The 27,488-nt window shown below is 46.1% G+C and overlaps 3 protein-coding genes across 3 annotated transcripts; all 3 read left to right on the top strand.

Annotated features, from left to right (window-relative positions):
• Window positions 1-2,267: 2,267 nt before the first annotated feature.
• LOC109737515 (metacaspase-1) lies at window positions 2,268-4,143 on the top strand. The gene is made up of 5 exons (XM_020296646.4): window positions 2,268-2,750; window positions 2,835-3,168; window positions 3,265-3,382; window positions 3,476-3,670; window positions 3,790-4,143. Exons 1-5 carry the CDS (start codon window positions 2,369-2,371, stop codon window positions 3,847-3,849), a joined length of 1,089 nt encoding a protein of 362 aa, XP_020152235.1. The 5' UTR covers window positions 2,268-2,368; the 3' UTR covers window positions 3,850-4,143.
• A 10,863-nt stretch (window positions 4,144-15,006) lies between these two features.
• LOC109737516 (probable glutathione S-transferase GSTU6) lies at window positions 15,007-16,188 on the top strand. Its single transcript, XM_020296647.4, has one exon. It carries the CDS (start codon window positions 15,157-15,159, stop codon window positions 15,859-15,861), a length of 705 nt encoding a protein of 234 aa, XP_020152236.2. The 5' UTR covers window positions 15,007-15,156; the 3' UTR covers window positions 15,862-16,188.
• Window positions 16,189-21,303: 5,115 nt separating this feature from the next.
• LOC120962009 (probable glutathione S-transferase GSTU6) lies at window positions 21,304-22,402 on the top strand. The gene has a single exon (XM_040404671.3). It carries the CDS (start codon window positions 21,417-21,419, stop codon window positions 22,116-22,118), a length of 702 nt encoding a protein of 233 aa, XP_040260605.1. The 5' UTR covers window positions 21,304-21,416; the 3' UTR covers window positions 22,119-22,402.
• Window positions 22,403-27,488: the final 5,086 nt, after the last annotated feature.

Genomic DNA, 27,488 nt, shown 5'->3' with positions numbered 1-27,488 from the left:
CCGAGGGTCACACTCGGTAACATATGTTGTCCCAAGAGCTCCTTCAGTAAAGCCTCTTGAACTAGAGCAGGCTGCTAAGCTTGCCGAGTCAAGCTCTCAGCAAAATGTGCTGACCTGTAGAGTCTGACATCTTTGCCGAGAGCATCCATGCTCTCGGCAAACTAAATAAACTTTCCCGAGAGGAGCTCTTGGCAAAACACGGGCTCGCCCTGTGAGGTGGTGGAAACGTGGCAGTTTGGTATACGTTAGCTTTGCTGAGAAGGGCACTCGGCAACGCATCGGCTCGACGCAGGACATGGGACCCTCCAGTCAGGTGGTGGACACGTACCGAGAGTAGGTCTTGCCAAAGCAGCGGCCCGGCATACGACGTGGGACCCACCTATCAGGTTGTGGGCACGTGGCTGTTTGCTACTTGTTAGCTTTGCCAAGAGTAGTTCTCGACAAAGCAGCGGCTCAGCGTACAGCTTGGGACCCACCTGTCAAGTGGTGGACACAAGGCAGTTTGCTATTCTTTAGCTTTGCTGAGAGTAGCTCTCGGCAAACCAAAAGCTCAACGTAGAGCATGGGACCCGCCTGTCAGGTCATGGACACGTGGTCGTTTTCTACTCGTTAGCTTTGCCGAGAATAGCTCTCGGCAAACCAATGGCTCGGTGTAGGGCGTGGGACCCGACTGTCAGGTCATGGACATGTGGCAATTTGCTACTCTTTAGCTTTGCCGAGATTGGCTCTCGGTAAAGCTGTGCCACATGGCCATCACCGTCTCTGTCTGTCGTCTGTACTGGGCTTTATTTTACTGAGGGGTACAATTTGGCTCTCGGCAAACTATTTGCCGAGTGCCCGACGGTTGGTTCTCGACAAAGTTCTGTTTGCCTGAGGGGTGTAAGCCGGGTGATCTTTGCCGAGAACAATTCTCGACAAAGACTTTGCCGAGTCTTTCTGGCACTCGACGTAGTGTGTAATTCCAGTAGTGTATGCATATGAATTCATTTTAAATATAGCAATACCACAAGATCAAATAGGGTTCATCCACACATCCATATCCATCCATTGATACACACATCAATTGTAATTAAATTTAGTTACAAAAATTTAAAACTGGATGAATTAGGGTTCACCTATATCCATTCATTCATCCACACATCCAACATATATCCACATCCAACATATATCCATCCATTCATCCACATCCATATATCCATTCATTCATTCAAATTTCAAAACAACTCCTCCGTTGCTAAATATCAGTCTTTTTAGAGATTCCAATATAGAATACATACGAGCAAACTGAATGAATCTATAATCTAGACTGTGTCTCTATACATCCGTATGGATTCCATACTGAAATCTCTAAAAGGACTTATATTTAGGGATGGAGGGAGTACAAGATGAACTAGGGTTCACCTAGTGTCAAAAAACTCATCAAAACTAGAGCTATTTGACTAAAACTAATTGGAGAGATCGAAAGAGCTTACTTCTCTCCCCTACCAAGGTCTCGGGCGGTAGGAGGAAGAAGGGGGCTGGCTCGGTGGGTGGGACCTGCCAGCCGGCCCACTGCGGCCTTTAATTGTTCAAACCCTACCACCAGGGTCGATGGTGGTAGGGTATAACAGCCTATCGCCCGAGACCTTGGTAGGGGAGGGCGGGCCGTTAGGGCCGCTAACGTGGATAAGTTTCCTACCGCCAGGGCCCGGACGGTGGGCAGTTATACCATGCCGTCATCGACCCCGGCGATAGGATAAAGGGTCAGATCTTAAAAAAGTTTTGAACCAGAGTCAGATCTGACTCGACTTTTCCAAAAGGATCAAAACACTGAATTCGGCCACCGGCGGAGGCTGTGGCCGGTCGTCCGGCTGGAATCATTTGCCTAATTCTTTTGCGCCAAAACCGGCTTCATGGGACGCCTCTGATGTCCATTCCTGCACTAGTAATCGGACAACACAATAGCGTTGGAACCATTTTATCTTCTCGTCCGGCTCAATACTCCTTTGCCTTGATTGGACACGCTTCTTATCGAGAGAGAAACATGGAATCACGTACCCATTTCCACTTGGCGTTTGGCGTATATACACAACATCAAGGGCGTTCTTGGTCGATTCCTTGAAAATGCAGAGAGAAACAAAAAGAAATGTTCCATGGACAATAATAATATATGCCCATTTCCACTAAAGCGAATATTTTGTTTTGGGGATAGAAATAGAATATTTGAATAAACTTTCGGCGTTGGTATCATCAGCATGCACAGCCTCATCAATCATTCATGTGCTATATAAAGGGCGGGAGGGGCGAGGGGCTGAGGCAGTGCAAGCAAAGCAGCTAGCAAACGCACGTCGTAGCGCTAGCTTAACTAAGCTAAACCAGGTAGCCAGCCATGAACATGAACTACGGCTCCATGGGTCCTGGCGCGATGGTGCGGTGCAGGCAGTGCAGCTCGAGCATCACGGCGATGCCCGGCGCCCGCGCCGTGCAGTGCATGCAGTGCAGCTGCGTGACGCGCGTCAGCGGCCGTGGCCGGCAGCAGCACGGCTACGGCCAGGGTTACGGGAACGGCGGCGGGATGCTGATGCCGCCGATGCGTCCCACCCCGGCCTTCGGCGGCGGCCGCGGCAAGAAGCGCGCCGTGCTGATCGGGATCAAGTACACCAACCGGCGCTCCTGCGAGCTGCGGGGCCCCATCAACGACGTCAAGTGCATGCGGTACCTGCTCACCGAGCGCTTCGGCTTCCCCAACGACTGCGTCCTCATCCTCACCGGTTCGTAACAAACCAATCCAACATCTTCTCTTGTTCGTGTTTGATAATTTTTTTGATCAATTGGTTTACTGTGTACGTGAACAGATGAGGAGAGGAACCCATGCAGGCAGCCGACCAAGGACAACATCCGCATGGCGATGCACTGGCTGGTGCAGGGGTGCAGCTACGGCGACTCCCTGGTGTTCCAGTTCTCCGGCCTGGGCGCGCAGGTGCCCGACGACGACGGCGACGAGCTGGACGGCATGGACGAGGCCCTCTGCCCCGTGGACTCGTTCCAGCAGGGCCCCATCCTGGACGACGAGATCAACGAGGCCATCGTCCGCCCGCTGGTGCACGGCGTCAAGCTCCACGCCATCGTCGACGCCTGCCACAGCGCCACCGTCCTCGACCTCCCCTACCAATGCACCGTGTCCAAGCAGTCAGTATCTATCTCGTCAACTTTCATAACGCCGATCCCATCCATGTTCGCATGCAGGGGAAGCGCCTACTTACATATATGAAATGTTTTGTTCAGGACCGGGCGCTGGAGGTGGAGGGACGAGCGCCCTATGACCGGCGCCTGCAAGGGCACCACCGGAGGCCAGGCCGTGCTCATCAGTGGCAGCAGCAACGGAAAGAGCAACATGAGCGTGGTCAGTACTAACATTGATAAGCTTTTTTCTCATTGATTCATTCATGTCTCTTTCGTTCTAACACGTCTGCCACCGGTGTGTGCATGCGTGCAGCTGCCTGAGCCCTACGCCACGATCGGCGCCATGACGCACAGCTTCATCAGAGCGGTGGAGTGCGAGCCGCGCACCACCTACGGCCGCCTGCTCACCTCCATGAGGGCCATCATGCGCGACAGCAGCGGCAACTGCAACCTGCAAGGCCCCATCGGCGGCTCCATCCGCAAGGTCGCAAACTTCAGCGGCGTGGAGGTAAGTCAGATTTTTCTCCCTCAAGTGTTAGCAGCATGCACCCTAGCTAGCGTAACTGTTGCCCATGTCACCATTTTTGCTCACATATACTGAACTGTGCATTCGGTTGAACTTTGCAGGAGCCTCAGCTGTCCTCTGCCTACAAGTTTGACGTCGAGCGCGAGCCGTTCTGCATGTAGAACCCGACCAGCGAATTCGTCGTCACAGCGCTGCAGGCTACTGCACTCGACGATTACTACCTAATCATGCATCGACCGTACTGAATAATGGGCCGGTTAATTAACTATGATGCTTGCTACTAGTATGTGTGACGATGTATCACATCACCTGCCGCCATGCCATCAAGAATGAGCACTGCATAGCTCATACAAAGGCTCTGGAGGAACGTACCTCGTTCTCCACTCTACTGCACCTCACTGTAATATGGCCGTTGTGTGTCGTGTCGTCCCATTAAATAAATCAAGTTCTATGTATGCTGTTTGATCTCCGAAAGATATATGCAGTTCAAACTGTCGAAATTATGCACATGTTCGGTTCGAGAATGGCAACACAAAGGTGAACTGGCATTGTGAACGGAATAAGCAAAATCATAAGGCCGCGCTTGGCATGGGTGTAATTGAATACGGGTGTATTATTCTTACAAGTGTAACTTACCGGCCAACAGCTATTTCCGGCCGGAAATCAAAACGGCGGGCGGAGGTCTGTAAGTTTTATACGGGTGTATCTGGAATGAAAACGATAATCCAAGCAAAGCCTAAACAAGTTTTGGTTCAACTCTAAACGGCACTGGATGGCTGCCAAAATATCAATCTTCCGTCCCCTCCGCCTCCGGCCGTCACTCCCAGCCGTGAGCCTTTGCGTACTACTCTAGTATATTTTTGGGTCAAGGTGACGGTTCTCCGACAATGATGGTGGTGTCATCTCGAATAAAAGTCCTCCGACTTCAATCCAGTTTGATGACGCTTGGTGTGGCATTGGAGTCCTTGTCCCCCCTGTTCTTCAATAACGGGTTGGTTATCTGTATTGTCCATCGGCGTGGTTCCATGTACACCGGCGGCGACAACATTGTCTTCTTCGACAACCTCTTCCTTCGAGGCTTTGCAAGCAAAGTCGTCAGCTTGGTCTAGCGATATTAGTGTGTCCGTCTGTCTAGTACGGGGCGACTCCCCCACTGATATGCTTGACACGATTGCCAATCTCCATCGTACACGGTGATCTATTATTGCGGCGATTCAACAAGGCTTGTTTCACTACAGGTCTTTGCAGGTACTTTGGTGGTTGAATTTCTCGATGTTTAACATGATGTTGTTCACTATAAGTGTGCGCTATGGTGGTGCAATGGCAATAAGTTCAAGTCCAGTTGCTCTGACAAAAAAATAGAGGCATTAGGGCATCCCCAAGGAAGACCCGCAAAACACCGACCAAACATATTTGTTCACTTTTGCAATCCAATGGGGACCTGTATCAGTCCGTGAAGCTGTCTAGGCATCCAAATTTTCGGTATTTTGGAGACAAACGTGAGGGAGTTTTCTCGGAGTCCGTACATGCACTCGACCAATCATATGCATCATGCATGTCCCTCTCTTCTCTCTCTCCTCCCAACCGTGCATGCATGACCGCCCTCTTCTCTCCTCCAAACAGGACACTAAACCATAAATATCCCATCACATGCATGATCCTCACCTATTTTTTCTCCCTGATACTTTATAATTAGTGTTGGATTGCTTCCTCCCATGTCATGTCCGTTAGATGTCCTTATTTATAGTCATAGTCCCCCCTTCGTTTTGAGGTTGTTTTCGTGTGTGGGTTTAATTACACTGCATCTGATTGTACCCTGTGTCTATTGATATAATATAAATCAGATATAATTTTGAAAAAGGGCAATGCATGGCTGACCGAAAGTGAATTCGACAAGCGACTTGGGGGTGGCTCTCTGTCCAAAAAATGGAAGATGCCGCACCTGGCCTATGACCTCGCGGTCAAAAAGCAGCAGATGATGCCCGTCGATCCCACCAACGTCGGACCACACGATAGCGTTCGAACCGTTCTATCTTCTCGTCCGGCTCACCACCCCTTGCCTAGATCTATCGGACACGCTTCTTATCGAGAGGAATACGTATCAGCTTTTCACATGGGCCGGCGGGCTGCTACTTCTTCCTCTCCTCTCGTTTTTCTTTCTGAGAATTGATTCTTGTTTGGAGATAGATTTGCATCGTCGCAGTCAGGTCTTTCAGCGAGCAGGTAACTTGGATTCTTTCGTTTTCCTTGACGGATATGGGAATTTCTCTCTTTCTCTGAACAGAGAAGGAACATATCAGATATTTCTCTTGCACATGCTTCGGATTCCTTATGATCAACTCCTCCAACGAACCATTTATACCCAAAATGATATCCACTAAAAGCATCTACATCCAGGCATCCCAAATTCTTCTCAAACGCCCGGGCGGCCCACCCGGTCACTGACCGGTCATGAAATTTCGACCCAGCCGGGCGCCTCAAACGTCCGCGCTGACTGACACCCCTCATATCCAGCCCAAATATGGACGGATATGGTCCACGTTCGATCCAGCCCACGTTGACCCATCTGGCCCCACATATATTCCTCCCTATCCGATCGCCGGACCAAACCCTAACCATTTCATTCCACTCCCCTCTGCCACCCAAGCTCGTCTTCGGCGCCGTCCGTCCGTCTCCGGCATGGCAGACAGCGGATCCGAGTCCTTCACCTCCAGATTTGTCGACCCCGAGCTCATCCCACGCGGCCCCGAGGAGGAGATGGTTGTCTGGCTTGCGCTGCGCCGCTCCCGGGAGGAGGCCCATGCAAGGCAGCGCTCGGACTCCTTCCGTCGGGAAATCTATTGCGTCCGCCCAAATGGTGCATGGATCCGACGCTAGGGTATCCGTCGCTGCCTCAACGGAGGCAGTGCGGTCCGTATGGCGTCCTAACACGGTGGCGGACGGGCAATCCCTCCGTTGGTGCACTGAGGTCCTGGACGCACCGTGGGCGTCGTCCGACGCAACCATGGCGTGGCGTGCCCGCCGTGTGAGGCAGCGGGCGCAGGAGGTGGCGGCAGCGCTCGTGGCGGTAGACGTCGGCGAGGCGGAGTTGCATTCTCCGGCGCCCCGTATGGTGCACCACTCTGGGCGCCTCAATCGCGTCGTGGTGGATGTCGCCGGCTCGTCCCATGATGGATCCATCATCGATCTGACGTCCACAGGTACCCAACAGGTTCCGGGCTCCGACGAGAAAGAGTAGGGCATGGGAGACGGCGGCGCCTTGAGTCCTGTGAGCCGGCTCATGTCCCATGCCCTACTGAAAGTGCAATCTTGCTCTTAAAGAATATTTTTGATATTGATGACAAATTTACATATAGGGGACTAACCGTGTTTGCTAAGTATATACACAGGTCGTTAGTCCTCTGGTTTTTCTAATGTGCATCATGATCACATCATATGAGATATTACTCAAGCAAATTATCAATGAGGAAAGGAGCAAACGAAGACGAAGTATCGTGCTCTTTTATATTTCTTGAGTAATAGGAATCCCGCACTATTAAGAGGGGATCCCAGGTATAGGTTCAAGGCTTGCTCATATTTTGTCTCACAAGAACTTTTTCACAAAGGACCAAAATCCCTAGCAAAACCCCTTAGCCAAAACCTACTCCTCCTCCTCATTCTCTACACAAACTCCTTGCCGGATCATCCGGACCGAGCCCCAGATCATCCGGGCTAAACCCGGATCGTCCGGACCTTGTTCCGGATCATCTGGGTAATGTGCGCCCTTCATCACAGAACACTGATGGTTGAAGCCAGATCATCCGGACGGTGCCCCCGATCATCTGGGCTGTGCCCGGATCGTCCGGATCCTGTCCCGGATCATCCGGGTAATCTTGCCCCTATATTTACAGAACCTTGGTGGATGTAGCCGGATCATCCGGCCGTCATCCGGATCATCCGGGCTCCTTGCAACTCTGCTACTTCCACTTGCATCCGGGCCTTCAGCCAGATCATCCGGACCCTGACCAGACCATCCAGATGGTCTTCCGGATCATCCGGACCCTGACCAGACCATCCGGATGGTCTTCCAGATCATCCGGGCAGGTCAATCTCTGTCTAAACGGCTCTAATTTGCTTGTGGTATAAATAGTCCCTTATCTCTTCGAGATAAGGTTGAACACTTCACTCAAACACGCTTCAAGAACACCAGTGCTCCATTTCCCTTGCTCATACACTAAATCCTAGATCCCGGTTTGATTCTTGAGAGTTTCGAAGAGTTGTTCCAATCAAAAGAATGATCTTCTCCCTCTCCTTGTGACCGAAGCAAATTGTGAGTTGAGCAAGTCATGAGCTTTCCCCTTGGATCTTGTTACTCTTGGAGGTTGGAGACTCCTAGGCGGTAGGAGTCTTTTAGAGAGGAATCGATCATTGTGATTACCCCCCGAAAAGTTTGTGAGGGTTTGGAGACCACCCCAAGGTCTACCACTAGTGGTTGAGAAACGCCTCCGTGGTGTTGTCTCAAAGGGAGAATAGGGTGAGCCTTCGTGGCGTTGGTGTGCCTTCGTGGTAACATCCACCTCTCTAACGGTGACGGTGCTTCCCTCCAAGGAAGTGAACATCGGCATACATCCTCGTCTCCCGGAGTTGCGGTTATTCCTAACCCTAACTCTCTACTTGTGGTTACTTATTTCTTAGCACTTACTTGTATTGTATTGTGCTTGCTTACCTACATACTTGTGCTACTTGTTTATCCTGCTTAGCTCTTAGTACTACACTTGCAATTGTTAGGCTCATCTTCATATTCCGCATTATTGCCTAAAATTGCTATGTAATAATTAAAATTTGTAATTGTACCTATTCACCCCCCCTCTAGGTCCATCTCGATCCTTTCACCCACTCTACCTTGCCGGCGACCGGACCAAAACTCTGGGGAGCGCAGCCGGTCGCCGGACATGGCCACGGTGACCGGATGAGCTCCGCCTAAAGATCGCTATGTTGCATGTAATAATATAGATTTGAGGCTTCTAAATTGAGATATCCGGATGTGGATTGCATTATTTGAGGTGTGACCGATTAGTGTCCGTAGACGCGTCCGGGCGCGGCTGTCGATGCTCTAATAGCAACAAATATGCTGCACGTACATTGTGAGTGCGGAAATGATTGTACCACCACGAGCAACAAAAGGCTCAAATATATGGGGGCAATAATTTTAGGTGGGATGTTTTTTTTTCTCTGAAAGCATCACGCTAAGGCCTTGTTCGTTTGCCGAGATTGAGGTTCAAGCCCCGCGGTTTGGCGGGGATTGCTCTCGCCGGGAATTTATCCCCACCTGCTTCATATAATGCATTCGGTCACATCATGAATAGATCGGAGATGGATGTAATTTTTAAATGCTTCTTATGTTCTTTTTACTCTCTTGATATTTGATGAATAAATTGAAAGTTTTTCCCGCAAAAAACCCCATCCAATTCTGTCCACTACCGGACTCGCGGCCTATGCCGACGGCTTGACTGGCTTGGCGTCACACGTGACGCTTCAGTGTCAGATGATCTTTCCGCGCGCTTGGAGTGTCGTTTTTCTGAGGCGATGAGACTCGGTCCACTCATCCGGGGAGCAGTAGCGCATTGCTGCTGCTACCACTACTCCTTGGCAAGGTTTTGGTTACCCAATGAGGAAATTTTACTGAGGGGAACTGATAAACGTGGTTATCACGGTTACCGAGAATATTTCGAACGAATTATATAGTTAAATTGTGAATTCAAATAAATGAATGAACGAACATTCGAACTAGAGACCTCTCAAAACAGTACCAACACGTCAGAACCAACTCTCGTGGCATTATGTAGATCCTACGTACTTTACTATAAATCGAGCTCTTAAATTCAAAATATTGGTATTTTTTGCTCGGTATGGGGACTTACGAAGGGCACGGAAATACGTGGTAACCATGGGAAATCTCAAAATTTTGACCGGTAACCAAAACCTTGCTCCTTCAAGCCAGAATCGCAATGCTGCGAGGCCGGGTGACGATGGTACTGGCCGAGATGTGAATGTTGCAAGGCGGTGTTTGCCGCTACCGCAAAGCCGAAAGGGTAACGCTGAAAAGCCAACATGCCGATGTTGCAAGGTCGGACATGGACCCTGCAAGCTAGGATGTGCGACTCTGTACGGTGGCGTAACTAATGTTGCAAGCCGGAATGACAAAGTTGCAAGCCTGGAGGGTGACGCTGCAAGACGGACTCACAATGCTGCAGACCGAAATAAGCAAGGTTGTAAGGGGTGGCGGCCGGGGCAGTGATGTAGAAAGATTGGGCCACCCAGGCAGCAAGGCCAAATCAACAATGTTGCAAATCAGAATCATGACACCGCAAAGCCGGGGCAATGATGTTTGCGACGTGTTTCTCACTGTTTTTGCCATGGCAGTAAACAACATCGTTGTTGTCATCGAGGAAGTCGTGCGCCGCAGTATCGCCTCCTGCTTCAGCGGCCTAAAAATTTATTGAATCGCTGTCTTTTTTTTTTGTTAGATGGAACACTTCTGATTCCATAAATCACACAGGCTCTAAACGTTTACATCATCAAGAAGCCTTTCCGCCCAAACTTGGCGGCTGACCTGGGACCGTGAGCCAAATGCTGCAAGGCAATGTGCTACTTCATTACACGCCCATGGGATGAAAGAAAACTAAATGCATGGGATGAAAGAAAACGAAATGCTTGAAAATTTTAAGCGGGCAAAGTGGCAGATCTCTATGAATATAACTCCTTCCGGTGCATTGCCATCTTTGAAATGTGGCATGACTATCGAATAATCATGAGAAGGCATGACTTTTGACCAATATTTATATACATAAAGAGTATATATTGCACGGGTAAGTTTTCATGTTGAGAAGGGATAGGCCAACGAGAAAATGCCATATCGATGCATGCACCTGAGCACCGATGCATGCAACTGAGCAGGGATCTATCTATCTATTATATATAAAAAGTGCTTGACGGGTTAATCAGAATCAGAAATCAGAAAAAGATAATTAAGCTAGAAATTACCATAATAATTAAAAACATCTGGATCGTTGATTTGGTGGACCCATAACTTAAAATACGTAATTAATGGATTAGATCTAAGCGCGCTCCATCCTAGCCTTAGCCTGTACGTGTTGTTTAAAAAAAAATCTTACACATCATATATCTTTCTACATGTCCTTTTAAATAAACCTTAGCATGTACGTGCTGTCCAAAAAAAAAAATGTACGTAAAGAAAATACACACCTTATATCTTTCTACAAGTCCCTTTAAATAAACCATAGCATGTACATGCTGTTAAAAAAACGTACGTGCACATCTTGTATATTTCTACATGTCCCTTTAAATAAAATAAATAAAATTTAAAACTAGAAGATCTCATGTTCTAGATCACAGTCCCTCAGAACAAAACAAAAACCAAAAATGCTACTACTCCCCTATGTCGTCGACCTCACGTAGCAGCCGCCACAATGGTATCTACACCAGCACTGTCGGTCTTATAATACAACTCTCGGAGTAACAATTGGTGGAAATAGTTTATTGGTTTCAAACATTCACAAATCTATATTATGTAATATCTGACTCCTCAGGCTTTTTATATAGTGCAACCAATAGTGAGAGCATCTGGACATTATTAAATTTTATATCTAAAATGCAATCAAACATGTTTTCTTATTCAGCTATTAAATCTTAATATGTCTGGGAGTTTGTTGAAAATTAATAGGTGTAAGGGAGCCGAACACTGCCAATGCCGGTCGCAAGACCAGAAAAAAATGGAGGGGGCATAAATTTTTTTAACACTACGGCCCTGTTTGATAGCAAAGTATTTTCTTAGTATTCTCAGAATACTACAGTTTTTAAGATTATCATAGTTTTATTTACAATGAGCTGTTTGATTGCAACTAAAAACTGTAGTTTAAATACTACAGTATTTACAAAACCATGGTTTTTTCTCTGTATAAAAAAAGAGCTCCGGACCTCTTTTTTTAAAACAGAGCAGCCGGGGAAAAACCATGGGCACAACTCCACTCGTTTACATGCCGCTGCCTATCAATTTTGGTGTTGTCTCCCTCAGCGGCAAATTTGTAGGAGGGGTTGCACGGCTCACCGCTGCTACCTGGAGGCCATGGCATGATTCGACGGGGGCGCGATGGATTGCATCTACCTGGATGCATTCTTAGAGCATCTCCAACAGGCGCCGAACGCGCCGCGCGCAAAAAACTGCTTTGCCGCGCGTCCATCGCCTGGTTTGGCGTGGCGCGCAGCGCTGGCTCCAGCAGCCGCGCTAAAATGCAGCGCGCAAAAAATGCAGCGCACGTGACTCACTGGGGCATTGCATATATGGCATTTTGAACACAAAATGAAGTTGAAACATTCAAAATGCAATGAACATGACATATGAAATTTCACGCAAACAAGTTGACGAAGAAAAGTTCATGCCCACAAGTTCAAAATCATGCCCACAAGTTCATCCAACCAAGTTCAAAATGCAAATCAAGTTCAATACACAAAGGAAAGACACATCATTCCTCGTCCTCATCTTCGTCCTCGTTCTCATATTCGGAAGACGATTCTTCCGCCTCCGAAGATGAATCTTCGTCTCTCTCCTCATCGCGCACCGCATCACGTGAAGCTCCGACGGTGTTGGCAAGATCTTCAACGGCATCTTCATGGGAATGTGTGCGAGGAGGGGGCGGCGGCTCGGGGCTAGGGTTTGCGGCGGCGGCGGTGGTGGAGGGGTCGTGACTATAGGATGGGGTGAGCGGGGTGCCGGCGCGTGCGTCCATGGGGTGTAGTTCGCCGGCGCCGGCGCGCGCGGGGCGTAGGAGGCGGAGAAGAGAGAGTGCAGCGCGAGCGCTCGAGTGTGCCGCGCGCGGAAGCGGGCGCCCCAAATACACCGCGCGAGATAGCGAATCCGACCGCACGCCCAACTCCTTATATCGCGCGCGCGGTTATTGCGCACCCGCTGGAGCCACCCGCCGGGTTGCGCGCGTGCTAAACTGGCGCCTGTTGGAGATGCTCTTACATAGGTAGAAAACAAACTGCTCTATGGCCGTATGCATGGCTGTTCTTGGCCAATCAATTGCTGCATGCAAGCCAGCTTAACAGCTAGAAAATGGGAATGTTTGCAGTGTTAACAATAACAACTTGTCAGCTAATTTTACAACACTGTACCAAACAGGTCCTCTACATCATGAATACTTCACAATACTCTATTTTTGTTAAAACCATGGTATTTTATACCTACATGCTATATTACTGTAGTTTTTGATACTTTGATTTTTTAATACTTTATTATCAAACATAGCCTACGCCTTTGTAGTTGACCTTCATAACTTACTATCATCATTTTGTAACGACGAAAGAAAACGAAATGCTTGAAAATTTTAAGTGGGCAAAGTCACGGATCTCTCTGAATATAACTCCTTCTGGTGCATCGCCGTCTTTGAAATGTGGCATGACTTTCGAATAATCATGAGAGGGCACGACTTTTGACCAATATTTACATACATAAAGAGCATATATTGCACGGGAAGTTTTCATGTGGCGAAGGGATAGGCCAATGACAAAAATGCCATATCGATGCATGCACCTGAGCACCGATACATGCAACGGAGCAGGGATTGTGTAAAAGAATAAAGAAAGCCATGGATATGGTGGATTCCACCCATGCAGGAAAGCAACATCCTACGAGCCGGCTGACCCGAGATTGTATTTCAGTTTCAGTTCTCATTTTAGTAGAGGCCCCCACGTCGTCCCTGCTAGGGCGACCCGGGCGGCGCCCAAGCCCTAGCCACCAGAGGCCCGCCCAAGCCCTAGCCACCAGAGGCGCCAGCTCCCTACTCCCCTCCCTCCACCGCCATCGGGGGACGCCGCCGGGCTAAACCCGGGGGCCGCGGCGGTGGCGGAGGACTCCCTCTCTCCCGCGTCATAGGGGTGATGCAGGGACCCAAAACGTGTGGAGGCGCAGCCGATCCATTCTAGGTGGTGCAGCGGCGACATGGAGGGCCTGGTGGACAAGTCGGCGTCATGCGCGCTATGGCCTCCAGTCAGGTTTGATCTGGCCGGTGCGGCTTGCGCGCTATATGGCGGCAGAAATCGGCGGTGACACGTGCACACGTTGCTAGATGGAGGTTCGTTGAGCAGATCCAGGTGAAAATCTTGCTCTCGACTACTTACCAAGGCCGGCGATGGCGACACTCTTCTGTGTCGTCACCTTCCAGAAGGCATCACCGTGGAGAAGCTCCACACTTCTATCTGCTATCTTCGGAGGAAACCCTAGATTAGTTGATCGGATGACAGCGCTCTTGTGTTGTTCCCCCCTTGGGGGCATCATTATTGGAGGTGTACATTGGCTCGAGGGACCAGTGGATGGTTTCTGCGGTGGAGCGGCGTTCAAGTGACACATCGATGATGTGGAGTCTCGGCGGCGCGGCAGGGTCTCCGTGACAGATGTGTTATGATGGACGCGCCTAGGGAGGTGGCGTCCTCGACGGCAGGCCTGGCAAGGTGGATGCTTCAATACCTGCTCTGAATATAGATTGATGGAAGCCGACAGAGATGGCCTCTGAGAGTGCGTCAGACCGGTGTGTGCCCAAGACCCTGCAATGCTGATTGGTTGGGGACTCCGGTTTAGATGTTAGGCTTTGGTGCGAGGTCTGTTTAGTATTCGGGTCGGACAATCGGCACCCCTTCATTAATTGGATAAGAGTAGCGAGAGATGTGGCAAGATGGCGGCATCAGACTTACTGATATATTAATTTGCAAGGTTTTGTGAATGATTAATAATATGGATACATGCATCGGCCAGATGCACAGGCCGGGGTCATTCTCCTTTAATGAAAAAAGATTCACATTTTAAGGATCCAAATATCCATGTTTTATGGAGTATAATTTATGTTTCTCAAATGTTCACCCGGGGAGAGGTTCCTCACCTGATATGATCAAATCTCATTCAAATATACTGCAATCAATTCTCACATCAACGCATGTGATATTATCTATTATCCCGTAATCCATAAGCCTATTGGCGGCCCTGTCTTGGCGTAAGTTTTCGCTGCAGCGATGTTGTGTTCGCTCCCGCCTCCCGCTCCCCGGATGAGTGAACCGAGTCTCGTCGCTACACAGCAAGAGTGCATGAAATCCAGCACTGAAGCGTCACATGTGACGCCAAGCTAGTCAACCTTACTTTAGGGGTGACTTTTCAGTGCATGCTGCGTACGTCAAGGGGGATGCGCATAGCACACCGTGGACCTACCCAACACAATTCCCATGGTTCTAGCAGCTTCTCTTCCAACAACTGTCCCGCTTGATTTGCGCTATATAAACAACGAGAACGAAGCTATGTACGCACACTTGCTTGCAAATTGAGTATCAAGGGATTGAGGCTTACAAGAGCACACACGTACACAGCAGAGCAAATAGGAGTAGTTTACAAGCGGCAAATTGGAAGAGATCAACCCAACACGATGGCCGGCGAAGGAGACGACGTCAAGCTGCTGGGCGCGGCGGTGAGCCCGTTCGCGGTCCGCGTGCGAATGACGCTGCACCTCAAGGGCGTGAGGTACGAGTACCTGGAGCAGGACCTGTTCATCAAGGGTGAGCTCCTCCTCGCCACCAACCCGGTGCTCAAGAAGGTCCCCGTGCTCATCCACGCAGGCAGGCCCGTCTGCGAGTCGCTTGCCATCGTCGAGTACGTCGACGAGGTCTGGGCTTATGGCGCCTCGCTCCTCCCTGCCGACCATTACGGCCGCGCCGTAGCCCGCTTCTGGGCCGCCTACATTGATGACAAGCTGTTCCCCGCGTGGATAGGCATCCTACGCGCCGCCACGGAGGAGGACAGAGCCGAGAAGCTCGAGGCCGCGCTCGCGGTGGTTCGGCCCCTGGAGGACGCCCTCGCCCAATGCTCTGGTGGGAAGGACTTCTTCGCCGGCGACTCCGTCGGGTACCTCGACCTCGCGCTCGGGTGCAACCTCTTCTGGTTCAAGGCGTTGCGAGAGATGTTCGGCGTGACGGTCATCGACGCCAGCAAGACTCCGCGCTTGGCCGCCTGGGCTGAGAGGTTCGAGCAAACGAAAGCAGGGAAGGAGGCGGCCCCGCCCATGAAGAGAATGGTTGAGCACGCCGGGAAGCTGCGGGCTATGTGGGCGGCGGCTGCTGCAGCTACCAAGTAATAATTAAGTGGCAAGCTCGGAGGAGTTTCTTGATTCGCTTGGCCTCGAGTTGTGTTTTGTTTGTCTATAAAGGTGGTCATCGTCGGTCGTCCCTTTTGATTAGTTTACTTATTATTAATAAAGATCTGTAAATTTCACTTTTCTGCATTATGATCTGTCCAGTATGCAATAAAATGACCATTTATATTCATAAAGTTGTGGCTGAGCAACCCACTAACTTGTTCAGGAGTATAGTACAGCATTATAAAATGTTACAATAGAACAATGGGAGAAAATACATCGTGTTCATGTCTTTTGAGATTTTTTTTATGTTCATCGTGGCCGACGGTCCTCATGTCGTCCCCTCCTCCAGTCTCCGGTCTCCTAAGTATGCAATAAAATGACCATTTACTTTGATAAAGTTGTGGTTGAGCAACCCACTGACTTCCTAAGTGTGAGTGTGACGCAACATACCAGGAAAACCACCGTTTTCAAGTCTTTTGAGATTTTTATTGGATTTCCACAAGTTTTCTCTGTAGGATGGAAGCCCAGAGGCAAAAACATGCTTTGTTCACTATGCATTGTTGATGAGTGCAGGAGGAAGAAGACTTCGGTACACTAAATATTTGGATGTAGTTTTCAATTACTATAAAAGTGCTTTATAAGAGTTTGCACTACTTAATGTATTCTTTTGACCTTTTAAGCAATAAATGTCCATGTCCAGAAAGTGCAAATTTAGTACAGTAAATATCACATTTGCATTTTTATGGGGAAAATGGAACTTGGTTTCGGTGATTGATCCATGGAGCCCCATATGCTTATTTTTTCCGTCTTTTAGACTGCTTGCACCCAAACATGTCAAATTACTACAATATTGATTATTGAACAAACAACATTGGTAGTTTCATGTTTAGATGATAAGTTTCATCTTCGAGGTGTATCTAGAAATGAATAATTTTTTTCGAAAAGGGGGATCTCCCCGGCCTCTGCATCAGAATGATGCATACAAATGATGCATCTAGAAATGAATAAATGACCGCATGCATGGTAGTTTGGGTGGTTCAAGGCTGTATGGTCAATTTAGATTCGGAATTTAGTTTCCACATCTATGTGCGGCACACGATAGTTCAATTTACTAATAATGCTATAAATATTGTTCGGCTTCTAGAATAATATGAAATACCCAACTTATTCTAGAAATCAACAAAAGAACTGGCCCTTACTATCTAGGATCAGCTGACTGCCATTAGACATCAGCTTACATTTTCAACAACTAAGTTTGTTTCCAAACATTTCCTCGATACATTTCCAGTCTTTACTGGTGAGCTTTCAATGGTATATTGGTACCCCAAGATATCTAAAGGGGAGTTTACCAACCTCACATCAGTATATTTTTTATAAATAATTCTATTCCACTTTGGCACGTCCAAAGCAGGATAATTCATTCTTGTAGAAAATTATCTTAGGTCCAGAGAGTTATTCGAAAAGTCAAAGAATCAATTTCATATTGACTGCCTTTGTCCATATCGTGTTCCATGGAAATGATAGTGGGTTATCAACATATTGTAGAATAGAAACTTCTCCATCCACTAGATGAGGATTAAACCACACGCAATGCTATACATACATACATGTTTTACAAAAGTTTGCGTACTAATTCAATCTGAAAACGGTTAGCAAAAATCATGAAAGTACGATGATCCAAATGACTTAGTACGAAGAGTTTTTGTTAGGGAAGTGTATGTAGTAATAATATTTTCGCTAGTCTCCTACCTGGCCATATTCTTTGCCCTTGCAATGAGGACTGCCAATATATTTGCAACTACGATGTTTGAAATTGTTGGAGACAGACAATCCTCTGACACCAAACTTTTATGAGTTTGGAAATAGTGACCAACATCATCATTCACTTTTATCTCAACACTATCACCTTCAACTAGAGTATCTCAACAATCAGAACAACGAATATTCCATCATCCAAACTAAGCTTCCTCAGATCCTAACCCATTGGTCATTATCAAGCCTCGTGACTCCGGTTGTGTTGATATCTTCGTATTACCTGTTATCATTCTATCTATCTGGTTATTGCTTTATGTGTTGGTTGGTATTTCATTCAAAAAAGTTTAAGTAGAAGTGATTTCTTCCTCATTAGCTCCATTTTGATTATCATTGGCATCTTGTGATGAATGAAGTGAACTTGAGCTCTCTACTGGTGCCAGTAGCTCAAGGCCTGATGGAAATCGTCCCTGTTGGAACTTGGTGTGGCAGGCTAGAGTTCCGCACAGGATGTGTACTTTTGCATGGAAAATAGTTGTTGATGCTTTGCCCACGAATGCATGTAAAGCAAGACATCACATCAGTGAGTTTGGTGGTTATCGGCTATGTGGTGCAACCAATGACGATTCCTTCCATGCATTGATCACATGCCCATACTCTGTGCCACTATGGGAGTTGATGCGACAGGTATGGCCTCTACCGCCGAATGAAATGTTGATCAACACAGGATCCGACTGGTTATTTAACCTGTTGTCGGAGCAGCGAGAGGATGTGAGGGACATGATCATTATGCTCCTGTGGAGAATTTGGAGCTTGCGTAATGATCAGCTGCACAACAAGGTGGTTCCACCTCCAGAAATATCAAAGACCTTCTTGTGTATAGCTATTTATCTTCTTTTGACCAAGCCCAAAAACGTAGCATCGAGGATATCATTAAAGGTAAAATGCCACTGAACGTGGTGCATGCAGCCCTGACTCCACGCGTAAAACATCATGCCCCTTAGCCTAGGCCTCCTCCTGGTTGGGTGGCGTTATCAGTTGATGGGTCGTTTGTGAAAGAATCTAGGAGGCAGGTTCAGGTATGGTTCTTAGAGATTCAGATGGGGTGGTGATCTTTTCGGCTTATCGTTACCTATTTCACTGCAATGATGCCCTAGAGTTAGAAGTTAGTGCGGTGCTAGAAGGACTATCAATGAGTATGCAGCAGTCAGACCTTCCAATTGTGATTCAGTCTGACAGCTCGTGTGTTGTTGCGGCTTTATCAGATAATTCATTGGATCGTTCCGACTATGGACATCTTATGTTAGAGATCAAGAAACTTCTGGAGTTGCGTTGGTTTATTCGACAGAAAATCGAGCATCGTCAAAATAGAGTTGCTCATAGTCTTGCTAATCACTAGTAGAAAAAGGGCCTTTTGTCCCGGTTCTGGAACCGGGACTAAAGGGTCGATACTAAAGGCCCTCCCCCTTTAGTCCCGGTTCTCTTATACGAACCGGGACTAAAGGCCCTTCATGTGGCTGCTGCCTGGAGGTCCACCTTTAGTCCCGGTCGGTAACACCAACCGGTACTAAAGAAAAATTTATGATTTTTTTGAATTTTTTTCCCGATTTTCAAATTTCTGAATTATTTTAACCTCTAATCTCTAATCACCCCTCATCACTGCTCAATTTAACCTCTAATCTCTAATCACCCCTCATCATTCCAAATCATCTAACTTCCCGGACGGTCACCCATCCTCTCACTACCCCAGCCTGAGCACGCTTAACTTCCGGGTTCTATTCTCCCTCGTTTCCAAGTCTGCACTTGTTGTTTTCCTGACAATAGTAAGATGTCAATCCTATTAACCCTCAGGAGTTTAGCTTGAGCATGAAGTCACACATTTCACTGTTTGAGTTTGAAACTATTGTTCTAAAAAACAATAATTAATTAGTAACACTAATATTTCTTGAATAAGTAGTTTGACCATTGCTTGACCATAGTTTGACCACAGTTTGACCAGATTTGACCAAAATAAAAAAACTGAAATAATTATTTAGTAACACTAATATTCTTGAATAATTATTTAGTAACACTAATACTTCTTGAATAAGTAGTTTGACCATAGTTTGACCAGATATAACGAAAATTTAAAAAAAACTGAAATTTGAGCATAACTTTTTTTCCTTTTAGAATTTGAGGATTCTAAAAAATTGCAAACAGGTCGTAGGCTGTCAAAATCGGATTGATATATTATACGTTTTTTTCTGACATCATATGCAAAAGTTATAGCCGTTTTACATTTTCCCTACACTTTTTGCAAAACATGTCCAAATTTAAGTTTTTAAATTTTCCTAACTAGTAGATGTAGTAACATAACTACATCTCGGAGGATTTTAATTTTTGAAGTTTTAACATTTTCTTTTGCTTTTTACAAAACTGAAAAGGCGATCCAGGGGAGGGGGGGATAGAGTTTGAAAATGGGACCTTTAGTCCCGGTTTGAGACACGAAGGTTCATATCTCAAACCGGGACTAAAGGTCTAATCTTTAGTCCCGGTTTGAGACACGAACCGGGACTAAAGGGCATCGCACCCTTTAGTCCTGGTTCGTGTCCCAAACTGGGACTAAAGGGCTCATTTGAACCGGGACTAATGCTTTTAGCCGCATGAACCGGGACCAATGCTCACATTAGTCCTGGTTCGTGACTGAACCGGGACTAATCGACTTATTTGGTCTGAACGAAAGCCCTGTTTTCTACTAGTTTTCTACTAGTGAATATTGGTCGTTCTAGTGGTAGCACCGATTGTTGGTTGTGCCGTGTGCCAGAGAGTGTAGTTGAAGATGTATTAGCAGACTATAATTCTATTACCGAGGAATAAAACACAAACTTTCCCCGCAAAAAAAATCTAGAGTTTCTTAGAGTGTAGCATTGTAGCTCATGTATTGTCTCTGATGCAAAAATGATAAGTTTAAAGTTGAAAATCGAAGCTTTTTCTCTCTCAAGTTTGAGCACGTACATCCATGCGCTTATGGGCCCTATCTTCACTCAAGGTTTCACTTTCTATTTTTCGCCAAAAAAGGTTTCGCTTTCTACACGTAAGTTTTCTTTTTCTTTTTTTAAGGCGGTACAAACGCAAGTGCTCATATATATACACATATACATTCACCTCTATGAATGTATACACGCACATATATCCCTGTGAGCACATTCGAAAGACTAAGCCGGCATATAATCTTAAGATTTTATGAAGTCGTCGTAGGCGTCTCGTAGTCGACAGAAACGTCTCTTCCTACTTAACACGCATCACCGAAAATCCTTAAATAAATTCAGAATAAATACGAGCATCAGGATTTAAACTCTGTTGGAATAAGGATACCACTGTACTCCTGACCATCCAAGCATTTCAGCGCAGCGATGTTGTGCTTGCTCCGGGCTCCCGCTCACCGGGTCAGTGGACGCAGCAAGAGTAGAATGACTCGCAGGGCATATGCGGCACAAAGATCGTCTCATAACACTGAAGCGTCACATGTGACGCCGAGCTACCAGTCAACCTTCCGGCTTTCGGTGATTAAGAAATCCTAGGATGCTCGCGTACCTGCACCTACCATGAAATGAATACGTCAACGGTGATGCACATATCTGCAGCTACTCTTCCAGCCACTGTTCAGCTTGATTTGCGCTATATAAACAACCAGAACGAACCTAATAGACGTACACTTCCAAACTCAGTTAAGAGCACATACGTACACAGCAGAGCAAACAGTTTACGATCGAGCACCAAATAGCAAATAGTAGTAGCAAGGAAGAGATCGATCCAAGACGATGGCCGGCGAAGGAGATGTGAAGCTGCTGGGCACGGTGGTGAGCCCGTTCGCGATCCGCGTGCGCATGGCCCTGCATCTCAAGGGCGTGAGCTACGAGTACCTGGAGCAGGACCTGTTCGACAAGGGCGAGCTCCTCCTCGACTCCAACCCGGTGCACAAGAAGGTCCCCGTGCTCATCCATGTCGGCAGGCCCATCTGCGAGTCGCTCGCCATCGTCGAGTACGTCGACGAGGTCTGGGCCGACGGCGCCTCGCTCCTCCCTGCCGACCCCTACGGCCGCGCTGTCGCCCGTTTCTGGGCCGCCTACATCGACGACAAGCTATTCCCCGCGTGGATAGGCATCCTGCGCGCCGCCACGGAGGAAGACAGAGCCGAGAAGCTCGACGCAGCGCTCGCGGTGGTCGGGCCCTTGGAGGACGCCCTCGCCCAGTGCTCTGGTGGGAAAGACTACTTCGCCGGCGACTCCGTCGGGTACCTTGACATCGCGCTCGGGTGCAACCTCTTCTGGTTCGAGGCGCTCCATGAGATGTTCGGCGTGACGGTCATCGACGCAGGCAGGACTCCGCGCTTGGCCGCCTGGGCTGAGAGGTTCGTGGAGACGGAGGCGGCCAAGAAGGCTGCCCCGCTCATGAAGAGCATGGTGGACTATGCCGGGAAGCTGCGGAGTATGTGGGCTGCTGCCGCCGCCGCTGCCAAGTAATTAAGTGGCTATAGCTCGGAGGAGCGTCTTGATTCGATCAGCATCAAATTGTGTTTTGTTTGTTTAAAGGTTGCAATCGTCAGTGTCGTCGCTTTCCCCCCTTTTGGATTTGACATCATTCATCTCTTTTTAGTTAGTTTACCTAAAGATTTGTGAATTTCTTTTTCTGCATTGTGTGGCGGATATGTCCAGCAGTACGGTACGAGGAAAACCATCGTGTTTAAGTATTGATATTTTTGTATGTCCAAGTCTATGTCTAAAAAGTGCAAGTTTAGTTCAGTGAATATCACATTTTCATTTTTATGATGAAAAAAATAGAACTTGGCTTTGGTGAACGATCTATGGAGCTTTGTGTGCTTAACTTTCTTCTTTTAGAATGGTTGCACCCAAACAGGTCAAGTTACTGCGATATTGAACAATCTGCTAGTCTCTTCGATCATAACCCGCAAATTTACACGGGTAGTTCTAAGATTAGATGTAAAGTTTCATATTCAAGGTGTATGCAGAATTTTTGTGTAATGAATACAGATGATCACATGGTAGTTAGGTGGTTCAAGATTATATGGTCAATTTTGATTCGGATTTCAGTTTCCACATCCGTGTGCAGTACATGGGCCAGTTCTTTTGGACGATTCTCCTAGAATCGTCCCTTTCCCCAGCTTCTCCCAAAATTGCCACTCCATATTTTTTTACAATCTATCTATCTATCTATCTATCTATCTATCTATCTATACATACATACATACATACATACATACATACATACATACATATACACATACATATACACATACATATACATATACATACATACATACATATACATATACATACATACATACATACATACACTAATTACAGACTCTCAATAAATTCTCACGTTAATCAGTAATTAAGAACCGTTAATCTGATGGGACCAAGTTATAACGGTGAAAATCAACCCGTCATTAGAAGAATCTTCACAACTGGTGGGACCATGTTATAATGGTGGAGATCAATCAATCATATAATTCTCAGTCTAAATTCCCACGTCATTAGAAAATCTTCACAACTAATCTGCGTGTTATGAGTCCCTCGAATCTGCGTGTTATGAGCCTAAAAAAAAATCTGCGTGTTGTATCCCTTATGGAGTCCCCGCTGAATTCCCTGTTAATACAAAACTCTTATTCCCCAAAGCTCTTCTGCCCCGTTGGGCTATCTTCCTCCTCCGCCTCCTATACCGGCCCTCCCTCCTATGTCTCCCATAGAGGGTCCCGAGTTGAGGAATCGCGTTGGACTGGTGGCACTGCAGGTCACACTCCAGGCCCTAATCGAGTTCATCTCCCATCCTTGAAGGACACGATTGAGGCCATCGATTCTCTCAGAATCTTGGGAAAAAAAGAAAGAGATCTTAAAGGACTAGCTTTCCTTATCTAGCATGTAATTAATCTCCGTCTAATCTCTCATCTCCCATGCTCAATATTTTCTCTTTGCAGATTCCTTTATCGCCATCTCTCTGCAATTATGGAGGGTCCCTTGGTCGGGAAGGAGCAGCCAATGCCTCGAGTTCAACCTGTGGCTGTGGAAGATGCCCGCGCAGATCCAATCACAAGCGCATATCTTTTGCTGCAACTCTGCAAGTCATGGATACAAGCTCGCGGCCTTCTCAACTACCATCAGAATTTCCATAATATATTATACTCCCATAACAATGACGTGAGGGCGCAAGAAATCAGGCCATCTGGACCGAGATGTTAGTCAAAGCTAAAGGCTTCCGGCATCTCGCCCAAACAACTGTCGAGCACCCGGCAAAGGAGGCCGAAACAACTTCCAAGCACCTTATTATATTTTCCTTCAAAATCTAATGTATGTATGGATTACCTACTCCTTTAATTACTTTGTCTTCTACTTGCAAGCTTAATGCGCTTCGAAATTTTATCCCCTATGTGACTTAAAAACTTTGGAAAAAGTTTGATTTGCTATCTTCATTAAGTTTTAGTTACGTTCTGTACATTTACTAATGGCTTAGATGATATTTCAGAACAGTCTCAGACTCTTAGCGTTGGAAATTGACTCATTATTTGCACTTTCTAGGATACATGATTTTGAACGGAGCAGTTTTAGTTCTGCGTTCGCCCATTTCAGATTTTTCAGTTTAGTTCTCTTCTGTTGCACTGATATATTAGGCGTCAGATGTTGTAGATATCTACAGGTTGTCGGGCAGGTGCTTTCAGCCATTCATCTAATCACAGGTTCACAAAAACTTTGACTCACTTACAATTGGTTTGCTCTGTGGTTTTCATCTGTCATGTAAATGAATGCAGTCGCCAATAAATAATGAAATTGAGCTAGACTCATTGCTCAGCACGACTTCGGAAGAAAGAATTTGGCTTAACTGTGATTAATCTGTAGTGAAAAGAGAAAGGAACACAAGGATTGGGAACCTCATGTTGTCCTGTAATTCATGTTTTCAATAGGCAAGAGGATCCTTGCACTGCTTCCTGTCCAGGCCATCGATTAATTGAGGCTATGGCTGCCATAGCCAATGGCTATTACACGGTCGATACTGCACTGCAGGGTGCACGTGCCAGGTGCCACAGTAACCCATGTGCGCTCTCACGTTTGCCTAGCTTTGTGCTCTACTACCATGGTAACTGCTACTGCAAATCGTATCAACTGCAGCAAGCCTCCAATGCGGTCATATAATCTCTGCACCTATCATATATTGATCCATAATGTCTCATCAAGAAAAACTTACTTTTTCCATGTCTATCTTTCAACACTTCTGTTTATCAGATTATATGGGGGAGAAGATGAGAGCCAACTAGGTGGTCTGCATCGCATGAAGTTTCACCCGACAGTAAGAGTGTGTTAACTACATTTACATCAATCATGGAATCCATATTTTCTAGGTTCATTTCTAACAATATGCATGATCTTTCTTTTGAAGTTCAAGGGTTCAGATTTATGGATGCTACATATACAAGATATGATAATATATTTTTAGCTATGATATTAGAGTGCCCTTTTTCGATTTCCCTATTTAAAGTGGCGAGCTATGTACGTTTATAATGATCCAAATATTGTCAGCTAAACATGACAGTTGTGCCTTCAGACAGTACTCTAAACTAGGAAACGTAAGAAAAATATATGAGCTAACTTAATCACTGACATACTATTTGTAGCTAAATTGAAAATATGATGTGTACACTTTATCAAGAATTTTAAATTATTTTAACCACCTGCAATTTCAGTATGGTCGCGTCGTTGATCACATTGCAACTGCTCCTGCTATTGCAGGTTTAACTTGAATTTTGGCTTATGTAGCCAAATTGACTGACCTCTCCATAGGTTTCTACCTCTCTGTATTCCTCTTCGTGTTGCCATGTAATTACATCAATTTTTTGGGGGAAATCGATGTATAGATCCATATATATTGTTTCTCTGTACATTGAACATGCGCTTATATTTGTTTTTTAACAGATTCTTCCATTATTTTCTTGCTATGTGCTTGGATAACTTGAGTATACTAATTTAAGTACTCCTGTCTTTTATAATATATTCACTGGCTTAGTCAAGAATCTAAACTGACGACCAAATATAGCACATATGTTTGGTCATTTCACCTAAGAAGATTTGAAGCCACACAGACTTTTAGCTTGAGTTCCAAAAAAGTTGCTGAATGATCGAGCATTTTTGGGTTTTACTAAGCTGAAAAAATGTAGGAGTGTGACAATAATATATTGATTTTCTAGCTTAACAATTATCTTTCAGTTTCATAAAATATTTTAATAATCATGCATTTGGATGATGGAGAAGTAAATCTTTTACCTGAATTTTCACGCATGTTTCCAGTTGTAACAGTAACTCAACTTGCTAAGTATGCGCCGATTTCTGCCCTGCAGGATGAGACAAATGTTGTGGGTGATTACTTCAGATTAGTAATCACTATGTGTAATTACCAATGTATATGCATACATGTTCTCGCTCTTCCTGGACCATCCATCTACACATTACAATCCCAGGCTTTCTTTGCAACAATCTATTGGCATCTGCCTATTGACTCGGCTGATTGTTACCGAGTGTTGTGTGGCCTTGATACAGACCTAATCTTTGCTTGAGCTTCAGTTCCCTTATGTGATACATTGGATGCTAAATTTCTTCTAGATATATTAGTTTTTTCCATTGGCTATTGCCTTTCATTGATACTATAGCTCAATAGCATGCTCACCAATTCTTCTGTCGGACTTAAAACCTGGATAAACTCTATTTCTTCTGCATATTACAAAGTACTAGCTATGATTATTTTCTTTCTGGCGTTGACAATTTCTAAGGATTAGGATTTTTTTAGACGGTGAGGTCTCCGGCCATTAACTAGGCTTGCAGAGATTTATGCACTCTGGTCATACAGCCAAGGTAATACTCAGTAGATCTCCTTAATTTCCAACTGAATATGGATATATACTGACATAATAAGGCTGTTGTAGTGAGAAGTTGGATTAATTCTTTGACATGATTTATTCTAATTTCCATTTAAATCAGGATCGGATGCTTCAATCATCTGTTACTTTTTGCATATGAATTATTATTACAATAAGAAGTACGCCAGTTTTTCAGTGTTTTCATGTAAAAGATGATTTAAATATAACCATCTGAGCTTCTTTTTGCAATAACAACCAATTCCAAGACTAGATTTCGTCGATCAAACCAATTAGTGTTTGGATAAAATTTGCAACGAGTGGTTAAGAGTAGAGAAGAGGCCTTGGTCGACAATGGTGCTAAAGGTATATGTTGTTGGAAGTTGTATACGACTAGAGCGTGTTGTAATTTCTCTTCCAGAATTACCTAATCTATGTGTTTCATTTATCTTGATAGTTGTGCTTTATTTCCAGTGACAGCGTGCCCTTAATGTCCATAATTCATAAATAAGTCATAAGTTCTAATGAAAACAACATTAATACAATGGTGACCCCCATATCTTGCATTGACACTTTCAAGACATGTTTGGTTCCTAGATATATGGATATATACCAGAAGCAACCGTAGCACTCAATTTCAATCACTAGTAGAAAAAGGGTCGAATGTCAAGCACATTAGTGCCGGTTTGCTTTTGAGCCGGCACTAATGTGTGCATTAGTGCCGGTTTCAATGGCTAGCCGGCCGCTTTCATTAGTACCGGTTCGTGGCCGACCTTTAGCACCGGTTTGTGCCACGGACCGGTACTAAAGTGAGTGGTGGCAGGATGTTGTCAGTCCGAGGCCCCTCCAGCACCTTTAGTACCGGTTCGTGGCACGAACCGGTGCTAAAGGTCGTCCTACATAAACCCTTCGTCCACCCGAGCTCGCTCTGTTCTTCCCCTTTCCCCTCTCCTCTCTGTTCGTCCCCTCTTCC

The sequence above is a fragment of the Aegilops tauschii genome, chromosome 3 (genome assembly GCF_002575655.3).
Source record: "Aegilops tauschii subsp. strangulata cultivar AL8/78 chromosome 3, Aet v6.0, whole genome shotgun sequence".
Classification (NCBI taxonomy): domain Eukaryota; kingdom Viridiplantae; phylum Streptophyta; class Magnoliopsida; order Poales; family Poaceae; genus Aegilops; species Aegilops tauschii.
The sequence above is the reverse complement of the archived record's forward strand: the minus strand, read 5'-3'. Positions and strand labels throughout refer to the sequence as shown.